The sequence below is a fragment of the Denticeps clupeoides genome, chromosome 17 (genome assembly GCF_900700375.1).
Source record: "Denticeps clupeoides chromosome 17, fDenClu1.1, whole genome shotgun sequence".
Lineage (NCBI taxonomy): Eukaryota > Metazoa > Chordata > Actinopteri > Clupeiformes > Denticipitidae > Denticeps > Denticeps clupeoides.
Genome location: NC_041723.1, coordinates 18,034,308 through 18,050,963, shown reverse-complemented (window position 1 = coordinate 18,050,963; position 16,656 = coordinate 18,034,308). Strand labels below are relative to the sequence as shown.

At 40.3% G+C, this 16,656-nt stretch overlaps 3 protein-coding genes across 4 annotated transcripts; all 3 read right to left on the bottom strand.

Annotated features, from left to right (window-relative positions):
• Positions 1 to 161: 161 nt before the first annotated feature.
• rab19 (RAB19, member RAS oncogene family) lies at positions 162 to 2,896 on the bottom strand. 2 transcript variants are annotated; one of them, XM_028958163.1, is made up of 5 exons: positions 2,728 to 2,896; positions 2,250 to 2,344; positions 1,612 to 1,797; positions 1,324 to 1,507; positions 162 to 833 (listed from the first exon to the last, which is right to left on the bottom strand). In XM_028958163.1, exons 2-5 carry the CDS (start codon positions 2,298 to 2,300, stop codon positions 556 to 558), a joined length of 699 nt encoding a protein of 232 aa, XP_028813996.1. In that variant the 5' UTR covers positions 2,301 to 2,344; positions 2,728 to 2,896; the 3' UTR covers positions 162 to 555. The 2 variants fall into 2 exon arrangements, with proteins under 2 accessions (XP_028813996.1, XP_028813995.1); XM_028958162.1 differs by lacking the exon at positions 2,728 to 2,896 and having other exon boundaries at positions 2,250 to 2,487.
• A 125-nt stretch (positions 2,897 to 3,021) lies between these two features.
• On the bottom strand, positions 3,022 to 6,601 carry ccdc34 (coiled-coil domain containing 34). The gene is made up of 7 exons (XM_028958161.1): positions 6,277 to 6,601; positions 4,805 to 5,056; positions 4,603 to 4,732; positions 4,378 to 4,485; positions 4,133 to 4,291; positions 3,817 to 3,940; positions 3,022 to 3,677 (listed from the first exon to the last, which is right to left on the bottom strand). Exons 2-7 carry the CDS (start codon positions 5,047 to 5,049, stop codon positions 3,478 to 3,480), a joined length of 966 nt encoding a protein of 321 aa, XP_028813994.1. The 5' UTR covers positions 5,050 to 5,056; positions 6,277 to 6,601; the 3' UTR covers positions 3,022 to 3,477.
• A 4,055-nt stretch (positions 6,602 to 10,656) lies between these two features.
• LOC114767228 (synaptophysin-like protein 1) lies at positions 10,657 to 16,571 on the bottom strand. Its single transcript, XM_028958812.1, has 8 exons — positions 16,320 to 16,571; positions 15,809 to 15,962; positions 13,427 to 13,555; positions 13,215 to 13,286; positions 12,469 to 12,587; positions 11,822 to 12,029; positions 11,442 to 11,633; positions 10,657 to 11,257 (listed from the first exon to the last, which is right to left on the bottom strand). Exons 3-8 carry the CDS (start codon positions 13,427 to 13,429, stop codon positions 11,126 to 11,128), a joined length of 726 nt encoding a protein of 241 aa, XP_028814645.1. The 5' UTR covers positions 13,430 to 13,555; positions 15,809 to 15,962; positions 16,320 to 16,571; the 3' UTR covers positions 10,657 to 11,125.
• Between the last annotated feature and the right edge of the window lie 85 nt (positions 16,572 to 16,656).

Below are 16,656 nucleotides of genomic sequence, written 5' to 3'. Positions count from 1 at the left end.
TAGTCCAGACAAAATGTTTGCAAAATATTGTTGCATGAATTAAAACTTCTGCAAAAACACAGCTAAAGTGGCACAACTGAACAAGCAGTGTACAGTCTAGATAAAGCAATGAAGTCAGTTGAACTGCTTTAATGAAATACATAAAAATACAGTTTCCCCGAACACCAATCATACAGTTAGCCTTTCAAGAAGAGATTAAGCATCCACACAATCCTCACTAATCCCCTTTATACATTATGGTGTGTGTCTATATGTTGAGTCCATATATGTGATGTGTGTGTCAGTCCATATTCTGCACAGTAAAGAATATAAAGGTCTCTTCCACTTTGATGTGACATAATTGCACCGTCACAGTGAAATTCTAAGTAAAACAAAACAAAAAACAAATACTGCTTGGCATTAATGACCACCTTTTTACAATCCAACACCATGTTATCATTCAAAACGGCTGTGAATGGGAGTTAACGGAAAGTCTTTGGGGAGGTGACACTATGCATACTGTAAATATAAGCCAACTGTAACAGATTTCCCTTTTCCACCTCCGCCCTGGATCTTTCAGCAGTTACAGGATTTCTTCTCCAGGGGTCTGTCCACATCAATGGGATGGGAATTGCTGTTCAGCAGGGGGTATGGGGACTCGGAATAGGGCTCATGATTGACAACCCCGCCACTCCGGACCATCAGCTCACGGGCCATTAGAATGAAGGCCTCCTCCACATTCTGGTCCTCTTTCACCGAGGTCTCCAGCGCAGCCAGCGCCCCTCTCTGTTCAGCCAGGGTGCACGCATCCTCGAACAGAACCTGCCGCTCGGTCTCTAGGTCGCACTTGTTTCCTAGGTTTGAAGCAGAAAGATTTCTTTAGATCTGCCCCTCTGTTTGGCATGCAGCCATTTACTGTTTGATTTACATGAAGTTACTCCTCCCAGGCACTTGAGGTTGAAATTTAACCTAAACTCCATTGTTCATCAGGACCTCCCAATATTTCAGCCCATTTGTGGCAATTCAAGCTTTTTTTTTCTCAATAAAACAGTTTTAAATGTCTAAGCAAGTACTACAGATGGTGCAAATTCAATCTGTCTGCATTGGATGGAGTAAATCATTCTTTCAAAAGATGGTTTCAAAAATTGGTATTCTGACCATTCACAACCTGGGAGACACCACTCATTTCAGGACCTAAATCAACAACTATCATTTTTGTATTGATTTACTGTGACCTTTTTGTCTCTTGTGGGGTTCCAGAAAGAAGATGAAATGCCCTGGACCCCTTCATGGAAAAAGCATTGGCATGTAGGACACATAGAAAATAATCATACCATTCATTACCTATGAACACAACAACCACGCTGGCTGCTCCGTACTTCTCAACTTCGTGGATCCAGTGTGGCAGGGAGTCAAAGGTGCTGCGGCGTGTGATGTCATAGGCGATTATGGCACCATGTGCGCTGCGATAATAACTCTGGGTGATGGTGCGGAAGCGCTCCTGTCCTGCTGTGTCCCATACCTGCATCTGATCCCACAACATCATCATCATCACACGATCAGGATTATGCTCTGGATGACACACTATATACAGAGTAATATGGAAAAAGTGGTCCATGGTAGGACACAAACCTTGATCTTTTTGCCATCAATGTCTAGTGTCCGAACAGTGAAGTCCACCCCTAGTGTGTTTTGCTGTTTCTCAAGGAATGTTCCTGTCTTGAAGCTGTGGACCACGCAAGTCTTCCCCACATTAGTGTCCCCGATCAAGATGATCTTGAAGAGGTAGTCAAAGTCCTCCAGCTCGAGTCCTGTGGACTGCATAACTGTGAATACGTAGAGATGTCTCCTGCTTGTCTTAGGGCACTGCTGAGAGCTTGCGGTGAGTTTGTGAGGTAGTTCACCCAGATAAGAGTTCTTTTGATTCAAAGATATGATAGCAGCTTCAGCAGTCAGAGATCATTCTCTGGTCGATTAAAACATTCCAGACAGCTCTTGCATAGCTATTTTCAAAGTATGACATGTAATTCAAACCCAGAATACCTCTCATCTGCAGCTCTTCTCCCCAAGTGTTTAAAATAAAGCCTTTCAAAAGGAGTAAAGGGAGTAGAAAAATGCTAATATGTAAATGTTTCTTTATATTTCAGCGCAGGCTAGAAATACAAGCTCCTGCCTGCTAGATTCTGGCTTCTCTCGTCCTTTCCTTCTTGAGCGAGCCCTTTCTCTCGCTAACCGGCATGAAGCCCATCTAAACCACACCCCCATTGTACCTGTGCTCCTGAGGGTAATTTCCAGTTGCGTGTCCACCTGCACCACTGCATTGTGGGAGCTGTAGATTCAGTTTCTGGGCTCAAAAATCGAAATCCTAAAAGAGAACAAAATTGTGGTAAGACTAACACATATACTACAAGATCATAGATTGCTCTGCTCTTAGGAACATGCCCAATGTTTCCCAAGACTATACAGAATGTTTGCAGAATTAACAGGGCCATGTGAGCCTGTCCTCTGGGCTCATGGACTCATGTCTGGGACACATAACTCCAGCGTCTGGAGGGGTGACCTTTGGACTCAAGTGCGTGGCATTCAAATGCATTCCATGTAGAAACAGCAGGCTGCCTCCCTCCCACAGCTCAGCACCACTCTGACCACTGCTACTAACACATTCCTGAGCACTCAAGGCTGTTTATGTAAAAATAAATATTTAAGTGTGAATAATCTGTCAAATTTGACAGTAGAAGGGTGCCATACCTCCGTCTCTGTATTGGGACAGTCCTGGAACGCCGTTTTTTTACTGTGTGTGTGTAGAAGAGCGAGCGGGGTGCCGACCCTCCATCCCCTGGCTCAACCTCAGCACTGGCTCAGCACAAAGGCACAAGGCAGAGCTGGACAACAAACAATGGCCAGTGTGTGAAGGAGGCAGTGTGTGTGTGTGTGTGTGTGTGGGAATAAAAAGCATCTGTCATAAAATGTACATTTTAATCCCTGCATGTAATCTCATTCTTTCTTTATATAACATTGACTTTTATATAGAAACATTTGTTATAGATTGCTTTTTTTACTTTAATTTCGATTAATTACATTTAATCAAACTACATAAAGACTCATGTGTAGTTCAAAACAACATTGACTAAAACAAAACGCATTTCTTCTAATTGTGATGTGTATTGTGATGTGTCTTGATGGATAAAGCAGTTGACCACAGATCTACACCAAGTTCTTATACCCTTATGTGATTATTCTCCATGTAGAAGTGAACCTTAAAAAAAAAAAACTCTTAAAACAAAGTGACCAAATGTATTAATTTACAACAGTTAAATTCATAATATGATCTAAAAAGTCAAAAATAAATTACACTGGCTATATGGAAGTTCTGAATGCTGTTCAGTAAAACATTCAGTCTGATTGAAGCCATTCTGTAATTTTTAAAAGAAATTGTCCCTTCAACTTTCTATCGCTTTCCATGACAGCAGGGGGCACCGTTGTCCCAGCTGCGCCGTGTCATCTTCTCTTGCACCCGAAGCTCAGAGTGTCTTTAGGTCTGAAGAGAACACAGGGTGTTGAGTGGTATCTGGGTGGTCCTGACTGCTTCTTGCGGGTGCTGCTCTTCCCGGGTGTCTTCTCTGGCTGTGGGACATGAATGGGCTTCCAGGGTATTGGGTTGTAGAAGCTTGGTTCTGGGTAGTTGAGGATGTCATAACCTATAACAAACAAACATTGACTTTTTATAAATCCATCTATACTCAGTTCAAACAAACACTTATTCTACACATATTTGACTGTGCCAGACCATCCATTCCAAAATAACAGTTTGACCAAAAGCCAGCAGCCTCAGCTTACCTGGAGAACCAGGACTGGTGCGTTTGGGACAGTTCCTGCTCAGTGCCTGAAGCCATTCCCGAAACTTTTCCTCGGCTCTTTTTCTCCGCTCTTTCTCCTCTGTTTCTCTTGTTGCTGCTTCCTCCTGTTGTAAAGATGCCTTGACTCAGTATAACCAATATTGTGCAGTGTATGTTCATATAAAAATGATATAATATTTGCAAAAACCCTGAAACGTCTTATCCACACCACTACACAGAGAAATTACCATGAAGTGACAGTTTCATTGCCCTTTATTCAAACCACTGTCTTTGTAAGAGTGACGTTAATGGCTCACCTTTTCTCTTTGCTTCCTCTCAGCATCTTCTTGCTTCTTTTTTTGGAGCCATTCTCTGTACCCCTCTTGTGCTTTTTGCTCAGCTGCTTTCCGTTTTTGTTCCTCTAACTCGACCTTCTCTTGATCTTTGTGTTCCTTCCGCTTTCTTTCTTGCTTTTCCTATAATGATTTGAAAATGTGAAAATGTTGTTAAACAACTATTGGTATAATACACATTATGCATTTCTCTTCAGGTATAAACTTACCTGTTTGCTTTTCATTTTCAACCATTCTTGGACTTTGCTTTCTGTAAAAACCTTTTTCTGCAGCTGTTTCTTTTGTTCCTGCTTCTGCTCTTGTTTCATCTTAAACTCCTGAAGTAAGCCAGCAGACACACATAAATTTAGCGATTTTTCCTGTTTAAAATATCATAGTAAAACTGTGATTACCAAGTAAATAAATATGACAGGGTAAATAAAAAAAATGCACACCTCCTTGGCTTTTTGTTGCACTCTGAGGCGCTCTTCCTTTGCTTTGAAAACTATCCACTGCTCCCAGGCACTCAGATTTAGAGGCATGGATGCATCAAGTGAGGATTGCGCAGGAGCGTGACCCTCATTCCTAGAAAAAGATAATGTCACCAGGATGTTCAAAGAGCTGACAGTCAACTGGCAGGTCAAGATGGACTCACACCTCTTTGGTGATGCAGGTACAGCATTATCAGTTAATGCAACTGAGCTGTCAAGTCGTTGCTGGAGTTGTTCTACCTTGTGGTCCTCAACATCAGAGCAATCAAAACTATCATGGTAAATTGGGGAAAGTAAGGAATAGGTGGAATCAGAGTCCAAACTCTTGCTTCTGTAGACCCGCCTGTCTTCGCTGGATTTCAGTGGAGTTGAGGTTAAACTCTTGGATAAGGAAGGGTGAAAGCCTGACATTATGGATCTGGTGGAAAGACAGATAAGAGAACATTACATGACAAGCTTTGGGGTATGAAAAGAAATTCACTTACAGCAATAAATGTGTCATGCTAAAACACTACAACTGATTACAACTTTGTGCCATTTATATTTATATTTACAGTATTTATCAGACGCCCTTATCTAGCATGACCTACAATCAGTAGGTATAGGGACAGTCCCCCTGGAGACACTCAGGGTTAAGTGTCTTGCTCAGCTACACAATAGGGTTTGAAACTGGGACTCTGGTTCTGGTTCACAGGAGAGTGTCTTAGCCACTAGGCTACTACCAGCCCTTGTGCCCTTCTATCTAAATATAACATGCCAGCTTATACTTTTTTGTTATCATTTTTTCTTATTGCTTTTGTTCATGAAATAATCATTCACATATTTTCAATTAATACAATGGACCTGCAATAAGGAAATGATAAGTCTTCTATGCATAGATGAAAAGTTTGTAGCAGAAAGTATTCCTTCCACTTGACTGGAAACCTTTTCATCTGGTTAATGCAGAATTCTATACAGTGCATTCCATTCACCGTTGTCTATAACAGATGCATTTATTTCGAGTGTTTACATTTTACAACCGTCCGTTTACAAAGTTTATATCTGTACAGCGGTTCAGGGCCTGAGTAAAGTTGGCAGTGAGGTCTGTATTCAACATTCACAGATCTTCGCTAGATTTTCTCTTACCCATCAAACAAAAATGACAGCATGTGACGTTTCAGCATAAAAGTTCCAAATGGAAAGTCAGGGAATTATTTAATTAACATTAATATAGTGCCTTTCATCTTGGGGTCAAATTACCTTTATAAATAGAAGTACATAATGAATTTTCAGCCATGTTTAGGTTTATATTTTGAAACGTTGCATACAGACAGCGAGTGAGCTGAATTATTTAGTATTATTTCTGGGTTTTTGTTTAATGAGTAAGAGAAAATCCAGCAAAGTTATATGAATGTCTGTCGAATACAGGAACTCACTGCTAACATAAATCAGATCAGTTCAGGGCGCTAGTAAGCTAGTTAGCTAGCAAGTGCTAAAAACTCGAAAAGTTTTCTATTCATTGCGCACATTGCTTCTTTTTGACGAACGTATGACAAGCGTTAATTGTTAATATTCTTGATTTTACAGCAACAATGAAAAGCAGAAAACAGCTAACACACCAAATGCTAAAAGATACGAAAATCCTCCGTGGGAACTCACCGAAAGCACGAAAGTTCAGTCACGGAACTTGCACCGGAGCAGCAGATAGAGAGATGCAAAGCATTAAAGTTCCTTTATAATATTTACAGAGCATCAGTTTTCGAGCTTCTCGGCGCCGTCTGTTTGCAAGTTGCTGCGGCGATTTCCCAGAAGACACAGCGCTTTGTTCGTAGACGCTTCCCTCGGCTAATGAAATGAGAGAAACGGGACACTTGGCTCCTCCTTAGACGCCACAGTAACCATGGAGACCACAAATGCTGCTGTGAAAGTGCTTGGTTGGTGTTATGCAGGTAATAATATATTACAGTTATAAGTTACTGTACACTGTACATTCAAAGGTAGAATTACCCTAAAAGCTTTGTTTTGATTGCTGAAATGTGGCTACCATAAAACCTTTATCCCACTTGAACAACAATGGGATTTCTTATAATTTATTTTATTATGAACGTTTTCTTAATGTAATTGTAGGTTCATAAATAACAACAGGCTAGACAATTCATATCCATTCAGCTTTACCATCATAAATGTTACTTTATTATTGCATAAATATATATTACATTTTGTGCATGTGAACTCTTACAGTTCTGCTGTACATGGGCCTTTACCCCCTCTCAGGTTAATTTAGGTGCGGTATCTCTCATTAGGCTCCTACACACAGCAAGGTTTTCTTATTTCACATGGTCTTCTAAGCATGTGGTCTTCCCTGATCCTCTTATGCACACTTTCATTTCCTCCATGGAGTAGTCGTGTATAGCTTGAACAATATTCATACTAATATCCTTTACATCTCCACAGCACTATGAACAACCACACCTGTACCCTGGCCACCAACAATGCTGCTATTCAGTCTGATTTGGACTGATATACTCACAATCAGCATAAAAGTAGTAGACCCTGGCCTCATGACCAGAGTGACCCCTCCCTGAATTACCCCTACCTTCCTAACAGCAGTGAACTTCAACAGGTTTTCGGGCAGTGGTGGCCTAGCGGTTAAGGAAGCAGCCCCGTAATCAGAAGATTGCCGATTTGCCAAGGTTCCACTGAGGTGCCATTGAGCAAAGCACCGTCCCCACACACTGCTCCCCGGGCGCCTGTCATGTCTGCACACTGTTCACTAAGGGTGAAGGGTTAAAAGCAGAGGACACATTTCGTTTTGTGCACAATCACTTTACTTTCACTTCACTTTAACTGTGCAGGGACATCTTGCCACAGAACTAAAGTACAATCAGATGACCAGTCAGAACCAGCTAAATATCTGTAGCGATTTCCAACAGATGAAATTGAAGAATGGCGTGCATGTGTTCACCTAAGGTCTAAGTAATGCAAAAAACTTTTTTCAAGGGAGTGCGCATGAACACGTTTAATTGTGCAAGGACAAGCCTGTCACAGAACTACAGGAACAATACACAAATCATAGTATAACCTGCCTTTATTTTTTTTATTTACTTCGGGAAGTCACCTCAGTTTTCATTATTGGAGTGTACATTCCACCCAGCGCTATGGCGAAGGAGGTACTCTGAGTGCTGTACAGAGCTATTAGCGATCTGCAGAAAGTACACCTGACGGACAGTTCATTGTCACTGGAGATTTCAACCATGCAAATCTCATGTTCTCCCTAAATTCCATCAACATCTGGACTTTGCGACAAGAGAGAATAATGCACTGGATCTCGTATACACTAATGTGCGGACTGGGCAGAACCCTGTTCCCATCTTGGACAATCAGACCACATCACTGTTATGCTAATTCCAGCATACAGACCGCTCGTCAGGCGCACAAAACTGATTCTGAAGCAGATGAGAACATGGCCAGCAGGAGCCATTTCTGCTCTTCAAAACTCTTTTGAGTGCACAGACTGGCAAATGTTTAGGGAGGCTGCAACCAATGGCGACAACACCATCAACTTGGAGGAGTACACAACATCAGTGAACAGCTACATCAGCAAATGCACTAATGACATTACAGTCTCCAAGTCCATCACAACAAGATCAAACCAGAAGCTGTGGATGACTGCAGAGGTACGTGAGCTGCTCAAAATATATGGACCCACCCTTGGACTCACTGCAATTCATCCACTTCGCAGACGATGCCATCACCACCACCGTGCATCTGACTCTCATCTACCTGGACAATAAGGACACAAGGACGCATGAATGCTGTTCATAGACTTCAGTTCAGCATTCAGCACCATCATTCCTCAGCACCTGGTTGAGAAGCTGAGCCTGCTGGGCCTGAACACCACCTTCTGCGACTGGAGCTTGGGTTTCCTGACTTAAAGACCTCAGTCTGTCCATATCAGGAACAGCATCTCCAGCACCACCACACTGAGCACTGGAGCTCCTCAGGGCTGTGTGCTCAGTCCAATGCTGTTCACTTTATGAATCAACCAAAATAAAGCTTGTCAAAGCACGTCAAAACAATCAAATCACACACAAATCAAATAACACAACAAATTCAAATCTACCCAAAAAGGTAATACACTCATATAAATATTCAGATGGAGTACATTTGCACAAAATGAAATACCCAAGCCGAAAAGAAAGAAAGAAAATGAAATAAAATGAATAATACCAAGCTGGTGACTCCTTCCTCTCAAATTGCCAAGTCCCCTCTGTACACCAGCAGTCACAAAAACTACAATGGGCCACAGAAAGAGTTGAGCGTAAAGCAAATCAACGTTTCAGCAGCAGTTCAAATGAACCAGCGCTCTGTAAACAAAGCAGATCAGATGAAACAATCACTGTCTTGCTTCCCTAACCTCACAGCAGTTCTGCTCCCCAGACGAAACAGCAGTTGGTGAAATTCAAGTTGAGCTTTATTTTCATTTCTGCTACATACAGGTTAGGCAGTACATAGTGGAACGAAACAACGTTTCTCCCGAACCTGGTGCTACATGTAACTTTTAGACAATTAATCAAAGTAATTAAATACTGCTGTGCAAAATGTAACAGAGTACATTATATAACAGAGTACATTATACATTATATTAACAATATATGATATTACTCAATATAACTGAGGTAATGTCAGTGTGTGTGTGTGTGTGTGTCAGTCCAAAGAGAAAAATCCCTGAGTGTTCAGATGTCAGAATCTATGCTGGTGGCTTTTCGGATTCAGCGAGTGTGGTAAATGTCTGTTATGGAGGGAAGGAAGACTCTGATGATCTTCTCAGCTGTGCTCACTATACGCTGTAATGTCTTAAGGTCCGATGTGGTACAGTTCCCAGACCAGACAGTGATGCAGTTGGTCAGAATGCTCTCTATGGTCCCAATATAGAAGGTGGTGAGGATGGATGGTGGGAGATGGGCTTTCTTTAGCGTTTTGTAAATAAACACATAAATAATTACTTTTATAAATACACTTACACTGCTCATACACAAACTATTATACTGATCTATGTACAGAAGTTTGTGATGTAGTGTAAATCGTTTTCATAGGTTGTGCATACCCTAAATTAATTACCTGTGCTCAATTAAAACATTGGTTCTTACCCTGCATGGCTTTAGAAACAATTTGGCATTTTGCACTCCAATACATTTTAAACATTATATAATAATTATACAGAGAATGATAACACAATATGCAATATAATGTTTAGGCGCATACTTTATTGGTAAAGTTTTGAAGTTCTACAGAAGAGATTGGAAAACAAAAAGTTATGTGAAGACATGATCATATGATTCAGCAGATAAAAAGGATGTTTATATATCTGCTGTGGTATTTTTATTTATTTTGCCACCAGAGTTCTGTTGGGTTTCAAAATGCCACTTTCAAAAATACTAGAATGTATTGGCTGCCCTGACTTGTGTCTATAGTAGTGTCAGGATTGACTGCAGCTGGGCTCATCACCGGTGGCCAATCCTGATGATGCATAAAAGCCGGATATTTCCTCCCTATTCGGAAGGGACGACATTTTAGTGGACATTAGTGCACGTATGTGAATGTGTGTTTTTGAGTTCTGGCAATCATCACACGCCTGCGGGCTCGTTTTAGTTATTCCCCTTTATTTCCCGTTCATGGCCACCGCGCCGCTGTTCATTTGTATTTATTGTTTATTTGTTAATAAAATTCCCTTCCAGCATGTCCTGCTTCTGCGCTTCCCTCCCCCGTCAGCAAGCCAGCTTGACAAGTAGGGAATTTCTCAGTAATGAAGACTAATTAAAACACTGTCCATTGAAATTATGCCAGGTAACCAGTGTATGGGAAATGGGGCAATCTGAATATTAAAAACTGATCAGTCACATCTGAAGGCTCATTTCTACCTTTTCTATGTTGTTCGGTTCATGTGATACTGCATAGACTTAGCTAAGGCAATGTAGTTTTTGTTTCCTCTGGGAAGGCAATCTGGTGATCTACAGTCACAAGGCAACAACACAGTTATTAAGTAAGCAGCTGGAATCCAGGCCTAGGGGATGGACTCATAGCTTTATTTGGTGCAGCTAGTGAAAAACACTGAAGAACAGCAGCAGATATTCCAATGACTTCTTTATCTTGGAAACTGACATGGTTACAGAGACCCATCAGAAAACAAAGATAACATTTAAATGTAAAATAACTAGGAAATAACAGTATATTCATTATTTACAATGTGAAATCTTTACACAGTGTTTGTGATATTGTGAAAAATGAAAGTCCTCTAGCATAGCTGGAATGCAAAATTCAAAATAAGATGTCTAACATATACATCACTAAAGGTAACTAAATTATGTACAAAGGTAACTAAATAAGCAAGGTAAAATTTACAAAATATGTCCAACTCTTTTGTTAAACTCTTCCCAAGCCCCTTATACCTTTACATACTTACAGACTGTAACATTCTAGTCCCAAGAAGGTCATATCCAAAGGTGGGTCAGATAGGTACAGGCACCTGCCTACCAACAGGAGATTCTTCAGCAGAAAAGCTCTTAGAGTGCCAATGTGTCTCCTTGTAGGTGAACCAAACATTACCAAGCCACAGGATCAAGTTCAGGAAACCAAATACCTGACAAAAACATCATGACTGGATTTTTCACATGTAAGTTGTATTCAATATTTCTGCATGCATCCAAAACATCAGGTACACTTCATAATCCTTCAGTGTTATCCTTCATAACACTGCTGCTCTTAAACTTTGTTTCTATTTCAACAATTATCCTCCATGAAAAAAAAAATACAATTCCACTTACCACCGCCACACGGAGGGGGCGGATGTTGGCAACTTCTGTGACCTCACAGACCACGTTCTGCTCTTGGCACACGGACAGGGTGGCAGTGATGCCCGCTGTACTTGTGGCATCCCTTATGTTCTGGAGTCCTTTGGCCCATGCTGAAGCACAAATGAGCCAAAGGGCTGTGAAGAGGGCAGTCAACACAAAGTCCTGCAGGAGGATGAGGGGATAATAGATGCAAGACTATTAGGTGGGTGACCTTCAAATAACGTTTTATTTTGAATTGTACTTTTACACACTATCGTTTTTATTATTACAGACACAAAAATAAAATATATCGCTGGTAAAAACTGATTGACCTAATAATGTCTTTAAGAAATAGAAGTGCTTTAAATTACAGTTTGTGGCCATGAAGATGTAGGCTGCCTGTAGATATCCATGTAGCCACAGTAGACCAACAGAGCTCCCATAGTGTAGAAGAAGGCCAGGATGGCGACGGCCACATAGGACTGGGATGAAAAAACAGCATCCCCAATAAGGTGGGTCTCTGGAATAATGTGGCTACAGAGGGAGGTATTGGCAGCAACCAGCACCACCTCATTCAACCTGTGGAAAATACACAGACAGAATATTTTTTTTAAAATCAAAGGCCGGTATTAAGCTCATTCATTTGGAATTAAGGAAAGATATAAAATAGCTTTGAAAACAGAACTATGCTTCAACTGGACATGCAACAGCCTATATACCACATAAACATGTTCTTGATGAATTGATGACATGTATCCACAGAAGACAGGTTGTAAAAACTGCATTTCTGCCAATGATAAGCTAAATGACACAATCACATTATATAAATTTTATTCAAAATGGTTTTATTATTAGTTTATATATATTATTTATGAAATATGGTTTCAATGCCTCACTGTTTCAATAACCCTTACTGTTTCCCACATCCTTTTGAAATTCTTGACTACATTTAAATAAACATGCACATGTAATAAAGCCTGACTGGCAGCATCTAAAGAGGTGTGTCAGAGAGCCTCACCTGAAAGGGTATTGAAATGTGATGTTCAGAGTTTCATTTCTGGTTCCACCACAGAAGAGCGAAACTACACTTTGCCCACTGTAGCTTCCACAGCTCCAAAATGCAAAAATGGCCGTCAACTGCAAAACAAGAGACATGATTCATAATTCAATGTACTCTGACCAAGAAGAAAACTCAGCCTCACATATAACTACATTAAATATGGAGCATGTGTACACATTGGATCATTTTAATCAATGGGGCTTTCATATCTGATGAGATGGAATGTTGGAGTATTTTATAAAGTTAGTAAACATGATTCAGCCACAACACTAAAACTGCCTGCCAATTTTTCATCTGTGCAATCATAGTAAGAGAATCAAACCACACAGGTTATCCATCTCTCCTCATCAATGAGCCAATAACCCTTTCGTTGGTTTACCAGTGGTCCTTAGATCACTTTCAGAAGGTACAAACCACTGCATACGCATTATTAACATCATCTACCATAACAATGTGGCTTTTTTACAGGGGTGTCAACCCCCTGATATGCATTTAGTACACAATAAAAAAACAGTAAAAAAGCATCAGATATCAGAGTTACAAAAATATACCATGAGCATGGGAGGCTGACAAAATGAATGGTTAAAACAGCATTGCAGCTTTCACTGTTCAGTGGATTCTAGGGGGATAATCCGGGACTGCCTAATGGACATGGGGAACACGGCAACATGTGACCTCCACAGCAGCAGCTCCAGCAAACTTACCCATTCCAGAGTCTTAATGAAACCCAAGGGTTCCTTCAATGTACCCAGGTTGAGCCGGAATGGCGACATCATCTGCAAAGACAAATTCAGCTGGAGTACCAAAAAGACTAAACGTGCATATATATAAGAATATTGATTATTTGAACAATTTAAGCAATTTTTAAATATATATATGCATATTGGTGAATCAAACAAAAAGCTCTAGAACCTACCATACAGCTGCTGTAACTCTCACAGAAAATGCAGAAATAAATGCCGTCAAGAGAGAGGTATTATTTGAATATAAAAATTCTTCAGAGGCGTTGCTTTCATTCCCTCCGCTGTGCCTTGCTCTTAAGAGCCTGGTGGGGAAGCACATGACCGCCGTCAGAAAAACTAGCCTCCAGACCCACATATCACAAGGGGAGGCTGAGGCTGGACTAAACCCACTTCCAGATACCAGACAACATTAACAATTACTGCACAGGAGTTTTTACCCATTTGGTATCGTTTAATGCAATAAACGACAAAAACAAGGATATTTCTAAATGATGCAAAACAGTTTTACCAAACTTAAAACAGTTTCTATAAAATATCTATATGAAAACGTAAAGCTATTGTAACTGTAATATTCTAAAATTGTCACCTAATTTGGCCACTTTGTATGACTTTATTCAACAGCAGTGAAAAATCGTCACTTTCTCAACATCATTACTTTCTGGGGAAGTCCAGATTTGTAAAAATGTCAACATGTCTTGATGTTGCCTGTTGTGAAATGAAAATGAGTGTGTCAGAATGTGTTAAAAATATAATCGTGGAGCCAGGATTCAGCCGCTGATTATAATGATATTTATAGCTCATAGGGAGAGTGGAGCATTAAAAACCTTTAACAGAGCAAGACAGATTCTGTAATCAGTTTTCTCAAACAAGAACGCACATGGTATAATAGCTAAATTTGATATATTTTACCATGACTTCTATGTAATATTTTAAGATGTTGGCATGAACACAGAAGACAGAAGCCTAGTGATTCATGGAATGTCTCCCTGTGTTCAGTTAGGGCCTTAATCCTTGCACATTACTTGTTGAGAAAGGCCAAAATGGTGTCACATGGTCTAAAGGTTTGGAATTCTGGAATTCTGGTGTGACTACTGTAGACTGCAGATGTCTTCATGGCCTGTATGTTTAACTTTCATCACATGATGAATAAACACAGCATTAGCTGGCATTAAAGTATGGGCCATTTGTCAGGGGAGTTCATCTTACAGTAGGTATGAGAAGAAAAACTTAAAATTGGAAATATGTATTTATCCACAGTCATTAATTTGTTGCTCTTCTTCATGGCACTCAATATATGTAAAAACAGCAACTCTCTTGACGGTGTATCTTGCCAAGAAGACTTTTGTAGCATAAAAAAGCAAACCAAATATATGAGAAATGGGCACAAAATACAGCAACAAGTCATATAAAATACTAAATCAAATGGAAAAGGCATTTCAAAAGTTTTGCAGAGTCTAGCTGAGGAACACAACAAACCAGCTAATGTCAAGCTGCATCTGTAATGCCACGTGGAGAGGTGAGGGAGGTGCAAATGCTTGACATTTTGTAGGTTTTAATTAAACAAACTAAAACACATGGCTGATGCCTGGAAAAAAATTAACCTAGCAAGACAACAACAATGACCAACAACTTATGACCCTGGGCATTAGACCCAAGTTCACTTATAAAGGGTCCTAGCACACATGTGAATATGTGCCACTGGGCACCAAAGCATCGCATGAAAGACTTATAAAAAAGTTATGCTATTATATTGAGTGTGATGGTCCATAAATGATGTCAGATAATTTGTGGTAAGTATGGATAAGGAATTATCCTTGATGCACTTTGTTTCATCTGAGTGCGTTCATCCTCGGTCTAATCCTCGGTTCAGTCATTTACATTTACTGCATTTACAATCATCCCCCAGGAGACACTCAGGGTTAAGTGTCTTGCTCAAGGACATGATGGTAGTAAGTGGGGTTTGAATCTGGGTCTTCAGGTTTACATTTACATTTACAGCATTTTTCAGACACCCCTATCCAGATCGACTTACAATCAGTAGTTACAGGTACAGTCCCCCTGGAGCAACTTAGGGTTAAGTATCTTGCTCAGGGACACAATGGTAGTAAGTGGGATTTGAACCTGGGTCTTCTGGTTCATAGGCAAGTGTGTTACTCACTAGGCTACTACCACCCTAGTCCTCACTCTGCTCTGCAGAACCTCATCATCTTACAGTTCAGCACAATGGCAACATAATAGATTTGATCTGGTTATTAACCGGTGAGAATACATTCCGATAGGTAGTGGTTTGACGATGTGCTTTGTTTCCAAATTTATGTGAATGAAAAATCCAGACGATGAATAGTGGTGAAAAGTATGAATCATTGCAGTTTTTAGAATGAGCCTTGACATTAAAACAGCACCACCATGTGCCCAAAGAGAGTGTTGCTTTAAAAAAATTTCCACAGTATTTTCAAGTTTAACTTTTGCCATTTTCTTCCAGCCCAGTCCTCTATGGGTTTGAAAGTAGACGTTGGATAAAGAACTTAACAAACCAACTTATGATGAACACAGACCTGCACATCTGAGACATCTGTTTTTTTTAAAAAACATCCAAGGAGTTGCTCCATGTCTTTTGTACAATTCTGCAAGGATTTCTTCTCCATTTCTGATCCACGCTGACCCACTTTGAACCAGGGCTTCCCTCCAAATCTGTATGAAAACTGCTAACTATGTAAAACATATGACCACCAGATGTCAGGGTTTGCACTTTGACTGAAACAAACACATGCATTCAAACAAAGTGCTTATTTTAAGCCATTTGCAACATTTTATTTTGGTCTGAAAGCACATGAAAGCACACGAACAAGGTCAGCAGCCAGTGTGTAGAAGATATCTGAACCATGTTAAAGTCACTCATATTTGTTAAGAATGATGTTTTCTCTCCTGCTAACATCATTAAGCCAAATTTTTTTTCTTTACTTTAGTTCATTTGTCACATATGTATATAATTCCCTGCTATTATGTTCAATCTAAAATGCAATTTTGCTGCAGCAAGACCCATGAGCGAAGCATTAAAGGGATGACCTGTGTGATGTGTCCCTTTGTGTAGGTTCATACTTCCATGTGACAGATGTGGGACTCAGCAGGGATTGGAAGAGCAGAGGGAAAGGGGACAGGGAGATGAAAAAGGGAAACATCACAGCTGTGCCCACTCAGATGCATTCTTCATAAGTGGTAGAAGTAGATTATCCCAAGTCTCTTACCTGATATGGTTCTTTGGTAACTCTCTCTCTCTCTCTCTCTCTCACACACACACACACACACACAGTGTAGCTTCTGTACAAGGGAAGAGGCAGACACAATGTTTATAATAGTAAAGTACATCCTGTTGTAATAGTCCCTTGATGAATTCCAGCCAGAA

Coding starts and splice junctions, on each gene's coding strand:
- rab19 (XM_028958162.1), bottom strand. CDS start 2,471: ATGGCCCTGTTAATTCTGCAAACATTCTGTATAGTCTTGGGAAACATT. Junction 1,508..1,611: donor TTGATGGCAAAAAGATCAAG/GTTTGTGTCCTA, acceptor TTGTGGGATCAG/ATGCAGGTATGGGACACAGC. Junction 834..1,323: donor CGTGGTTGTTGTGTTCATAG/GTAATGAATGGT, acceptor CTTCAAACCTAG/GAAACAAGTGCGACCTAGAG.
- ccdc34 (XM_028958161.1), bottom strand. CDS start 5,049: ATGTCAGGCTTTCACCCTTCCTTATCCAAGAGTTTAACCTCAACTCCA. Junction 4,486..4,602: donor TGCAACAAAAAGCCAAGGAG/GTGTGCATTTTT, acceptor GGCTTACTTCAG/GAGTTTAAGATGAAACAAGA. Junction 4,292..4,377: donor TGAAAATGAAAAGCAAACAG/GTAAGTTTATAC, acceptor AAATCATTATAG/GAAAAGCAAGAAAGAAAGCG.
- LOC114767228 (XM_028958812.1), bottom strand. Junction 12,588..13,214: donor TCATTAAGACTCTGGAATGG/GTAAGTTTGCTG, acceptor CTTGTTTTGCAG/TTGACGGCCATTTTTGCATT. Junction 12,030..12,468: donor ACATTTCAATACCCTTTCAG/GTGAGGCTCTCT, acceptor TATTTTCCACAG/GTTGAATGAGGTGGTGCTGG.